Source organism: Falco rusticolus, chromosome Z, assembly GCF_015220075.1.
Source record: "Falco rusticolus isolate bFalRus1 chromosome Z, bFalRus1.pri, whole genome shotgun sequence".
Classification (NCBI taxonomy): Eukaryota; Metazoa; Chordata; class Aves; order Falconiformes; family Falconidae; genus Falco; species Falco rusticolus.
Window position 1 is genome coordinate 58,025,865 of NC_051210.1, and position 11,872 is coordinate 58,037,736.

Sequence of the window (11,872 nt, forward strand, 5' to 3'; positions counted from 1 at the left end):
TTTTAAGCCCAGTAATTAAAAACTATTAGATGGCTAACTGAAACAATACTGATAATCAATAATAAATACAATTATTTCTACCATCTTGAATAATACCTTACATCAGTGAGCAAATCAAAATTTAGAATACTAGAGCTGTAGTGCAGAGTAATTCTATTTTTCTTGCTAAACTAATCCAGAGTTCATTTGCAAAAATAGTTACTCTGATAGAAAAGAGCAATCCCTCCTCATCTCTACTAGTGTCAGTGATATATATATTTTTTTAAAAATAACTGCATAGCAGTGTTAGCCCACAAAACACTTCAATGTGGTAAATTTTGTAAAAATTTAGGTTTTTTGCTGAAATACAGGGAAGAAATATCTCTTTTTCATTAGGAGTTCATTGTAACTGCAGTTGTAAGCATTTCCTTCTTTCTTATTATGATCACCATCGTAAAATCCTTCAATGGTGTAACTGATGTTATTTTTAAACATTTGGTATTTAACCCCTTATGACTGATTAGTGCATGTTGTGTTACCCTATCTTAAAACGGTAGCTACGCTCTATCTGTTATGTTTCATCTACGACAAATATTTATGTTCTCACATGTCTGTTACAAAATTTTTTTTGCAGAATTGTAACAAATCTGTTCATCAGTTATTGTCATTCTTCTGCTTATGTTTAGTCTTTGCCAAATGTGTAGTCTATTCCTGTGCTTTTAAAAATAGGGCAGTTGAAATTAAACATTGTCTAGTATCTTTTGAAAATACAGGTTTTGTTTGTTTGTTTTTAAGGCATAGCACCGAATACAATGTTAGCAAAAATGTGCAGTGATCGTAATAAACCTAATGGGCAATACAGAATTGATCCCAAGAGACACGCAGTGCTAGACTTCCTAAAAGATTTGCCTATTAGAAAGGTAAGAGATACCATGACGTTTGCTATGCAGTCATGTTCCTTATGTTCTAAAAGCAAATTTCTGCTGAAGAAATACACTTTCCTAGGTAATCTGCAAGTTGTGTTTGATTTAAATTGTTCTTAGTATTGGATCTACAAATGGAAAGTTTCCAACATAGTGATACTTACTCTTTTGCAGGTACCAGGTATAGGAAAAGTAACAGAGAAGATGTTAAAAGCCCTTGGAATTGTGACTTGCTCAGAACTTTATCAGCAGAGGGCACTACTTTCTCTTCTTTTTTCAGAAGCATCTTGGCGTAATTTCTTGGATATTTCCCTTGGTCTGGGTTCAACACATTTGGAAAAGTATGTTTTGCTTTTTGTTTTTTTATCCTGTGTTTGCATTTTTCTGAATTTTTCCTTGTGTATGTTACATACTGTACATTTTAAGACTTGACGCATTGAGAAACAAATATGAAAGTTTGGCTTGTTTAATATATTTTAAAAGATCTCGGATAACTGTTACTCTTACAGTTATGGCTAAGATACTCATAACAGCCAAACATTAAAAAGCAAAAGTTTGTATAGCCATATCTGATACGTAAAATTCAATACATCTGTCAGAGAAGTTGTGTGTATATATCAATAAATCAAGTCAGTATCATTTGGGATAACCTCATGATTACTAAAATAGCTAAAGGAAAATGAGTTGTCCTAAGCAGAGGTATTCAGTCCTGTTTCTTCTATTAAAAATGTATACATTCATTGGGTTTTATTATTATCTATATATTATTACAGTATTATACATGTAATTAAAATCTCATTGGTATCTGATCTTCTGGTGGTAAATTGTCATATTGCTAATTAAAGTAAATGAAGCTACTGTTTCCTGTCATGCTGTTTCCTATCATGTTTATGTATATATTTGTAATATCAATTTGTGAATTTGCTGGAATAGAACTGGAGATTTTTATATCCTTCTTCATGTCTGTTCCCTTAAGGTTCATACTACTGTAGTGGTGCTTTAGCCTCCTGTTTGGGAGGGGAGAAATCAGTCTTACTGGTGAATACAACTTTTCCATAGTATGTGTAATTTTGAAGCTTGTCCGGGATACAAACATGGAACATCTGTTCTTAAAAAAAAAAAAAAGAAAAAGAAGACATTTTGCTGTTTGTGTAACCAAGAGTCTTAATTTAAGAATGAGTATTTTCTTTTAAATATTCCTTCCGTAAATATCTTTCTATCCTTCCCTATGTGCTGAAATTCTGTTTAAAAATAACTTCATAATGATTTGGTTTCATTAGGAGTTCCAAAGTGTCTTATGTACTTCTGAAAGACCTATTCTGTATTATTTCTGTTACTTCTCTGACAGTAATACATCCTCCCTTTTGTCCATTTGACTACAAAATAATATATACAGACAGCAGTTTGTAGACCAGTAATGTGCTAGCACAAGTCTTTGTTTTTTCTTTTCAGAGTTATGCTGAGTTTAAACAAAATGTGCAGTAAGATTGAATTTGTGAAGGTGGCTTCACAATATAAAAGATAAAATTCAGTTTTCCAAATATTTGTTTCTGTTAAGATAATGCAACCTCAAATGGTCCTTTAATAATTGGTGCACTCTTTCCCTGTATTCATCCTGTTCAGGTGTTGTACAGTCTAGGAAATCTCCCAGTACATTTAAAAAAAAAATAAAAGGTGCATTTCAAAAGCCAAGATTATAATTTTGAAGGAGAATATGTTTTTAACAGTGTTTTATAAGAAATATATTTCTTGGTTTTGTTTTTGTTAGCATGAACTTTATTTCTGTGATTTTTAGTGTGGAGAAAGCAAGCCCTTAAATACCAACACCTCAGTCAGTAAACTGTTGATCTTAGGGTCATTGTCTTTGACTACCTTCATTTAGGAAAATCTAAGGATACCAAATTTGTTATTTCTAATAGTTATAAACAGAAGAAGGACCTAAAAAGAAATTGCTCTGAGGAACTCCTTATATGCAGAAGAGTTGTTAAAGGATGCTCAGTTAAAACCAGCAAGAAACAAAAGATGCCTTAACACATCACCTTTAACATGAGCAATAATTTAGTCAAAAAGCATACTAATTCCTCAGATAAAAAATATTCAAATATGCATAGTATGTTCAGGATTTTAATAGCACAGTTATAGCTAGGTGAGACAGTATAGGATTTGTAGTTAGTTTTATTTTTAAATAGGACTGTTGATATGAGGGGAGTTTCTTTGGGGTTTTGTTGTTGCTTAGTTTGGTTTTTTACCAACTGTTTATTGATGTCTATGGCTGATCTATGTCTTTACTTCATCTACAGTAAATTAATGTTTTCTTTAAATAAAAACCTCTTCATTTTGCACTTGCTTAAGCTTGATGTACAAGATTTGTAGAAAAAGTTAACATCCAGATTTTATAGAAGACGACTACTATTAGTTATTGAAGCATGATTGGTTGATTCAGTTTATTGAAAAGATAACGGTTCTAGGTAAAGTGAATATAATAAATTGTTTTTTTCTTTTAAAAGGGATGGAGAAAGAAAAAGTATGAGCACTGAAAGGTATGTCTCCTTAATATTGGAAAAAATTACACTAATCACTAAACTTGCTTAATGCTAAGTAGTATATACTTTTCTCAGTCATGTAATTTCATTGTGTATTTATATGTGTTTTGATAACACAACAAGCTCACTAAATCAGATTGAGGCTTTCATTATTTTCTGTTTCCTTGGCTTTAGAATATTGTGGAGGTACTTCTATTGGATTGTGTGCTCTCTTTTCATATCATCTGATTCTCCTAATGCCTTTAATGCATCAAAGTGGTCTTTAAGACATAATACAGGGTGGAAATATAAGGACTTTTTTTATATGGTTTTTTTATATGTTCCAGTTTAACATCAGTATCAGTCAAGTAGCCTGCAGTGCCATGCATAGCAGAACATGTATAAGGTAGACTTGCAAAACAGAGAATAATTTTGCAAGGTTAACTAAAATTTGTTACATTTCCTATCTTTTTAAGTTTTTAACAGTGTGAAGTTCCTTAAGAAGGTGGTGTATGTAATTTCCAAAAGTTCATTTTTAAAAAGGCAATACTACAAGAAGAATCTGTAGACCACTGTGATAATTATCCTTACCCTCATGTGTTGTCTGTTCTTAGAAAAGAAGATAAGATTCTTATTCCTACTAAATAAATCAAAATTCCTATTTAAAACCACTCTTAAAACCACTGCTAATTGAAGGTTGCCTTTCTTCTCATGTTTTTACTAAAAAGCAGATGCACAACAGAAAAATAATATTGTTAATGCACTGCTAAAAAGCTCTAGCAAAGGCAGCAACATTTTGGTGGTAAGGTAGTTTTTCCTCTTCTGAGGCATAATTATTCTAGCTGGCATCTTTTTCTTGGCATCTGTATAAATTGATTCTGATACTGGGTTCTGTTGACTTTCAAATCCTTGCTTTCTTCTGATGTAATACAGCACTGTGCAAAGGAGTTTAAATACAAATAACGTGGCTGGCTCCATGAGTTCAGTCGGTGTTAGTATTCTCTCTTGCAAATATTTAAACATGAATGACTATACATGTGGTACATTTTCAAGTAGTGCGTTAAAAATTGAAAGCCAAGTTATTTCATTACTTGAAGGGCTTTGAAACACATAAATGTGCACAAATCTTTCTGTATAATATTCCTATTAATATTCATTTTTCCTTGAAGTAAACACTCAAACTGACACAACCTTCTTCTGATGTAGTTTTGTTTAACTGTACAAAAAAATAATTTAGATGGCAGCCACTGAAGGAATTTTGGGGGTTCATACTGTAAAAGAGATCCTATCTTTATCTTAGAACATTCAGTGAAATAAATGCAGCAGAAGACCAGTACAGCTTGTGTCGAGAACTCTGCAGAGATCTTGCTCAAGAGCTACAGAAAGAAGGACTTAAGGTATTTATATTATTCTCTGTTTACTTGCAAAAAGACAAAACTGTACTGAAATTCAGTGTTAGTATGAGTGCTTTCAGCATCATCATACCATGCAATCTATCTTCCTGAGTTTCTATTCTTTAATTTGCAGATGTTTAGAATTGTTTAGGTGGCATTTTGTTATTGTTCAGGTGGCTATCCGATAATATGTGTGGAAAAAATTCAACAAATTAACCAAGTTATTTAGCATATAAACATCTTATGCTAAAAGCAATGTTTTTAGGCAAGCAATAAAGCTGATTCCCTATGAGCTGTGCTTTGGTCAGTCATGTAATACTGATGTATTTAAAACACTGTGTTACTCTCCCGTATTCATACCAGATTCAGTCAACAGCCAGTAGTGTAGCTGAAGAAGTTCACATGTCCCCAGCTCGCTGACAAGTTATTCATACCATTCAGTGGTATGAATGGTAGGAACAGTCCCTGTATTCCTTCTGCTTAAATTTCTGTTTACTATCTGGAAAGAACAGTTCATATTTTCTATGGAGGTCTTTATGGTAAAGCAAGGAATAACATTCAAGACCTAAAAGAACGGTGATTGGTCTTCTTCAGCCATAAAAGATTGTCTCAAAAGATGACAGGTTGAAAGGGAAATCATCAGCTAAGTAGGACAAAGGGATAAGCTTACAAAGGCACCAGAACAAAAAAAGTGCCATGTATTTACATTTGGATGGTCACACTACATCACACAAATTATTTGGAAGGTGTTGCCAGGGGAATATCTGTGCCAAACACAGATGCTGTGTGTGGCTCTGATAGCACCATGCAGGAGGAAGTTTTCAGTGAATCCTTAATTGGGTATCATTCTTAGTAGTTTTCCCAGCAAAGTTAAGCTATCTGGCACTAAAGTTTCTAAGTGAGGAAGTAAATTTTGTAGACTGGATATAAGTTGAGGCTGTAGGCAAACCATGAGATGTGTTGAATATGCACTGATGGCAGATGGTCTGCTGGGAACCACAGCCAAATGACCCAGTTCAGAGAATTTGACTTTGGCACCAGTTTAGGAGCAAGTGCAGAATCTTGCAGGCAAATTCTTGGCAGTGCCTCTTGCTGTACACATACAAACACACAGTCTTGACTATGGCTTTAGGGCATTTCTATAGATGCTACAAAATAATTATTTCTGTGCCATATATGACATATTTAACCTTTTTCCTTTCTGGGTTTTTGTTTTGTTTGTTGGTTTTGGTTTTGTTTTTTTTCCCTAGGGTAAAACTGTTACCTTGAAGCTAAAGAATGTGAACTTTGAAGTAAAAACAAGAGCTTCAACTGTCCTGTCTTCTGTTTCTACTGAGGAGGAAATATTTGCTGTTGCTAAAGACTTGTTAGGAACAGAAATTGATAGAGTTGCTCCTCACCCTTTACGGATAAGACTTATGGGTAAAATATTTCAAACTCTTCCTTTTTAGAGTTAGATTTTGTAGTGTATCAAAGTAATAGACGATAATCTAAAGTAAACTTGGTATAAATGGATTTGTCCTTTCTGTGTTACCCTGGTAGTTTTTGAAAAGTGAAACAGGTCTGGAGTGCTGAATGGTGACTCAGGAATGTTTTACTAATTGACATTGTACTTTCCTCACAACCTGTTAGCCCTGGAAAAACATACATACTGGCATGAGAGTAGAATCATAGCAGTGCATAATTCTGCCTTCAAAGAGCTTTTAAATCTGCTTTGCACCACAGCAACATGTTTCAGCCCATAACCTCTGTTAGAAACAAATGCGTTAAATAAAAGTGTTTATAGATTTGAAAATGCTATGTGCTGCAAGAAATCAGAAAATTTCTGTCAAAGTAAACTGTGTTTTGATTCGTAAGACCAGTGTTCAGGTGATTATACATTCTGCTTGAACCATTCAGTGATACATAAAACTTACTTTCTACAGTATTAGTACACACTGAAGGAAAAAATATTTTGGTGGAGAAACTTAATGGAAAACTCTGTTTCAGACTGAATCCTGTATTAGGTGAATTAACTTTATAGCTTCACATTATGGTGCTATCAGTTAAAACTTCATGAGTATTGAAATTAATATGATGGGGCAAGTGTTTGGGTTTGATAAAATCATATGGGCCTTGTGATCCATTGTTAGCATTTGCAGGTAGTATAGCCTCCATTTAGAGATAAAAATGCACTTTTTTTGAGTGTATGTATACCTCAAAAGGTGTTAATTAAGAATTAGTATTAAGTTTTCATAAATTGGTACTGTAAGTTTGTACCTCAGAAGATGTTAATTAAGAATTAGTATTAAGTTTTCATAAATTGGTACTATAAGGTTTTTTTTCATCATTAGGTGTACGAGTATCAGGTTTTCTAAGTGAAGAAGAGAAGAAGTACCAGCAAAAAAGCATTACAAGTTTCTTAAAGTCAGGAAAAGAAATAGGTTTTCTTAGGCTTCAGTCAAGGAATTCCAACCAAGAATATTTCAGAAAAAAATCAGAAGCATCTTTCAGAGGAAGTTTTTTTGATAAAAAACGAGCTGCAAGGCAACTAAACAGTGAGAATCTTTCTCCAAATGAAACTGTAAGTAAGTTGCTCTTTCATGACAGGAAGTCATCAGCAAATTTTGTGGAAGAAACAAAAGAAGTCACAGACCTCCAGGATTCTAATGTGTGTAAGATCTTCACCTGTCCTGTTTGCTTTGAGGAACAAAGCAGCAATAATTTGGAAGAGCTTAACAGGCATATTGATGAGTGCCTCAATGGGAATCTTGATACCATGGAAATATCCAAGTATGACAGTTCAAGAGAAAATACACCTAACTTTCTTCCACAATGTAAAAATGAAAATGTTGATGAATGTAAACCAAATAGAACAGATCAATTAGCAGGAAGAGACCAGTCTGCAAGTACATCAGACAACCCTACTAGCAATAGCACAGAAAAATCCGCTCAGATAATATCTGATAAACCTCACAGAGAAAGACAGCCTAGCAATCTCTGTGATATTGGTAGCAATGTGTGTATGAAGCAGTGTCTCTACCCCAAAAGAATTTCACAAGACAATGAAGACCATTTTGAGAAGACTGAACATACAGAAGAAACTAGTTCATCCTATTTCTTTGAAGCCAAAGATGACAGTGTTCTTGTTTGTCCAGTTTGTAATTCAGAACAGAAAACAACGAGTCTTTTGTCATTTAACAGACATGTGGATATCTGCTTAAATGAAGGCCTTGTCCAGGAGCTGAAAGAAAAGAATTATTTTCCTAGTAAGACATACCATATGGAAAACTCAAACAGAATTGGTGAGTATGCATGTTGGGATGTATTTGATTATTCAAATTATCTAGTTGTACAATTAAAATAATTTGGTAATAGTGTACTTCAAAGATTTCAGGGCTTTTGAGATTTTTGCAACAAGATCATTTGAGTAAGGCCTATGTAAGAGTGAACATTTTTATTTAAAAAATACCAAATCAGTTTTCATGACAAACTAGATATATAAACATGACTGTAGTTACACAGTACGTTCTTGCTTGCCACAATGGCAACATAGGAGTTACTGCTCATTTCTGTAAATTGTGTGTTTGCTACCCCCCAACCATGTTCAGAATGGTCTTTGTAAGGCCACTGAGATTTAAGTGAAAATCAATTAAAACATCTTCAACCTGGATCATTTCAGATATTGACAGAACAGTTCCATTATGTAATGTGCTGGCAAAACCAGAGGTGATGAACTGAAGCATAAAGACAGGAACTCATAAGCCTGTTTTATGTCTAATAAAAGATATCACATAACTGTACCTCTAACATGCCAAGCCAGTAGCATATTTACTCAACTAAATTATCTTTTTGATGAAGGGTTAATCTTTGGCCAGATGAGAGGACATGTGCAGGTAGTTAAGTATCTGTTTGAAGTACCTTGTCCCTAGTCTAACTTGGGAGCTTTATAAGAGGAAATTAAAACACTACTGTGTTAGAATTTTCAGAACGCAAGATTTAGAATATGGATCCTTTACACATTTTATAAGCAGTGTTGTTTCTACATATGCAAACAGGCTTTATTTTAGATGAAAATCTTACTGTTGGCAAAGATTCTTTTTTCGCCCAGCAGAATAAAAAAAATTAAAAATACCGTTTTCAGCAACCACCTTGAAAATAAAATATGTGATGCTGAAATATTTCTGAAAACTACCACAAGACTAACTAAAGGCTTTTTGGTTTTCTCTTTTTTAAAATGTTTATATAAACTACAGTACTCAAACTGCAGAGAATCAAATCTTATCTGCTCCTTGAGACAGATTATATGCAATTATGTTAAAAAAAAAAAAAGCTGGGGAAAAAAAAAAAGCTTTACCCAAAACTCTTAATTTAAAAGTTCTGTCATGTATGTAATTTCTGAAGCATTCTTTCTTTAGTGGAATAATTAATTTTGGTTGTTTCTAACTACTTTTCAGGAGGTTTAAGCAGAGGACAGCAACGCACAAATCCATCACAAGGAACAAAAAGGTAAGGGATTTCTGGAAACTTGAGTATACAACTAATTTAAAAAAAATAAAGTTTAGAAAAAATATTCAGTGTTGGAAAAGTAGTGTAGGTATGTATTGGACACTTTAACCTGACTGATATTTTTTTTTCTTTCTTTAACTTTAGGTCTGGACTAACAGCTTCACAGTCAGTATCAAAAAAGGCCAAGTTGAGCAATTCCAAGCATACAATTGAAATGTTTTTTAAATGACTGTGTAGCAATATATTCTATATGAAGTATTTCATAGTGTTTTATGACTGCAAATTAATTTAGCATTGGTGGTAGGCTAGATTCAGGCCTGTCACTTTGGAGCCATTGCATGCCTGTGTAAAAAGAACATGATGTTTGAGGCAGAGGAAGAGGTACAACTGAGGTAATTCTTTTTTGAGAATAATACCTTTCCCCCAATTTTTTCAAAGAATCAAAATTCACTAGCACTTCAACTGTTTTTTATATTGAACATGTGGAACTCTGTTAGAGTCACAAGCAGCCTCCTGAATTCTCTCTGCTGTTCAACAAAGAGAACAGGGAGATTAGAGCTGCCGTTGAGCAAGTCTGTAGGGCAAGCTCCCTACAAAGCAGGAATCATTAGCTGAGGTGCCATGCTGCACTTACTGAAGGCCCTCTTCCCATACCTAACCTGCTGTTGTCTTTGTGGTCATATTGGCCGTGGTAACCATAGTAGCTTAGGCTGACACTTCATTGAACAATTCAACACCAAATTTAACTGTAGTATTAGCTGTGTGATAACAAAGAGCTGAGTTGCTTGATTTCAGCTTACAAATGTCTGTCTTCTCAATGGACGCAGAAGTTGATGGGTCTTGCAGTTTCAAAGGAAAAGAGCAAGAATTTAGTTTGCTGTTAAGCTTTCATTCTTGTGACAGGAAATGACTTCAGTAAGAGTTGATGGAGCAGCCATGAAGGACTCATTGTGTTGGGACAGAGGATGACTTCACTGATTTAAAAAATGTTAATAAACCTGTTGATGAGGGAGGGATTCCTCCAGGTTAGTCAGACAAATGCTGTTAGATCCTTGGCCTTTCCAGACAGACTGGGAACTTAAATTTTCTTTGCAATTGTGAAATTGTTACTAGTCAGTAGCACAAAATTTACTCTAAATAAAAGGTCTCATGGTGCAATAATAATATGAATGATGTGCAAATATGCAAGATTCTAAACCTTCTTATTGTTTAGCTATCTTGCTCTTTAAAATTATTTTGTATTTCTGAATAAATGCTGTTTTATGAGGGCAGAGTGCATATGTGGAAGGAGGAAGTTATAAAGGGCAAATATTTAAAATACTCTGTTTATATTTTTTCTGTTCACACCAAGTTGCTTAAAGGTAGTCATTTTATTCTAATTGAATATTTATCAGGCAAATAATTTATGATGACAGCATATCTCTTATAAGTTACACAGTATCAAACCCTGTATGAAATATAAACTGCTTTTTAATTGCAAAGTCTTTAAAAGAAGTGGCTACTATAGAAGCATCTGTTTTGTTATTTAACTGTACTGGAAGTACTTCAGGGTTTGCTTGTTTTTTAACGAACAAATATATATTTGGTATGTTTTAGATGCCCAGGCTAAGTCCAGAATGTGCTTTTTTGTTCCCTAACTTGCTGGAATGATTTTACCATCTCTACCTGCTCATCTGTTTGTTTGCCAGATGCCACTGTACCCCCAGCTCTGTCACGTGAATTCATGTCAGTGCTTCCTTATCTGCTTTGGACTGAATCAGCTGGACTAGTTCAGCCTGTCTAAGCTGATGCAGTTGACTTTTTCTAAACCAGGACATTCAGCATGAGCTGTTCTGTTGACAGAGGTGGGAGCTGGAAACTTTTGGTAGGAAAGACATAAAAGCAACTCAAGGAACTTAAGCTGCCAGTGCTGTTTAGAAAGTGAACACCTGTCCCTTTAATAGTTCATATTTGTCTGATTAAATAAAGTGTAGAATCTTAAGTACTACCTTGTCATTTTGTGTATTTTTTTAAAATGTCTATTTTTACATATGCATTGCTTAGAAAAAAGTAGAAGTAAACTATTGCAAGTGCTTGAACAAATGAGGTTAGTTTGGCTTAGCCTTGGAAGCTGTCTTACCATCTGTTTAAAAAAAATAAGTGCCATAGAGTTATCTGAGTGTCATAAAGTTGTGGAGTATGTTAATGAGGAAATAAAATTCACAGTAAGAATCTAAAGCCAGAAATTTCTGTCTTTTGAGATGTGTTTAAAAATACATCTTTTGGAAAGGTGATTTTGTGTGTTTACAGAAAGTTCACAGTGAGATTATTTTAAATTTTTTCATGTAAATTATTTACTGCAATGCAAACCAGAAGCCTTTATTCCCCTGTTCCTTATGGTTTCTTATACCACATTTTTTACTATTTTTATCTGAAGGCCTTCAATACAGAGTTAATTATTGTCATAAACTTCTGTGACATGATTTTTCATCTCTGTTCTTGTGGAGAAGACTGTAAGCAATGTTATTGTTTTGCATTTTTCCTAGCGTGTGTGTGCATCATATAATTGACCTTAACTTAAAATCAA

The 11,872-nt window shown here is 33.9% G+C and overlaps 1 protein-coding gene across 7 annotated transcripts in view; it reads left to right on the plus strand.

Moving 5' to 3' along the window:
• Positions 1-11,291, plus strand: part of POLK (DNA polymerase kappa) — a 31,395-nt gene extending 20,104 nt beyond the window's left edge. For all 7 annotated transcript variants that reach the window (XM_037373329.1, XM_037373332.1, XM_037373334.1 and 4 more), the window contains 8 exons: positions 775-899; positions 1,077-1,243; positions 3,410-3,442; positions 4,725-4,821; positions 6,069-6,240; positions 7,152-8,102; positions 9,255-9,306; positions 9,451-11,291. In XM_037373329.1, coding sequence (XP_037229226.1) covers positions 775-899; positions 1,077-1,243; positions 3,410-3,442; positions 4,725-4,821; positions 6,069-6,240; positions 7,152-8,102; positions 9,255-9,306; positions 9,451-9,535 — 1,682 coding nt within the window. In that variant the 3' untranslated portion in view covers positions 9,536-11,291. The remainder of the gene's footprint in view (positions 1-774; positions 900-1,076; positions 1,244-3,409; positions 3,443-4,724; positions 4,822-6,068; positions 6,241-7,151; positions 8,103-9,254; positions 9,307-9,450) is intronic.
• Positions 11,292-11,872: the final 581 nt, after the last annotated feature.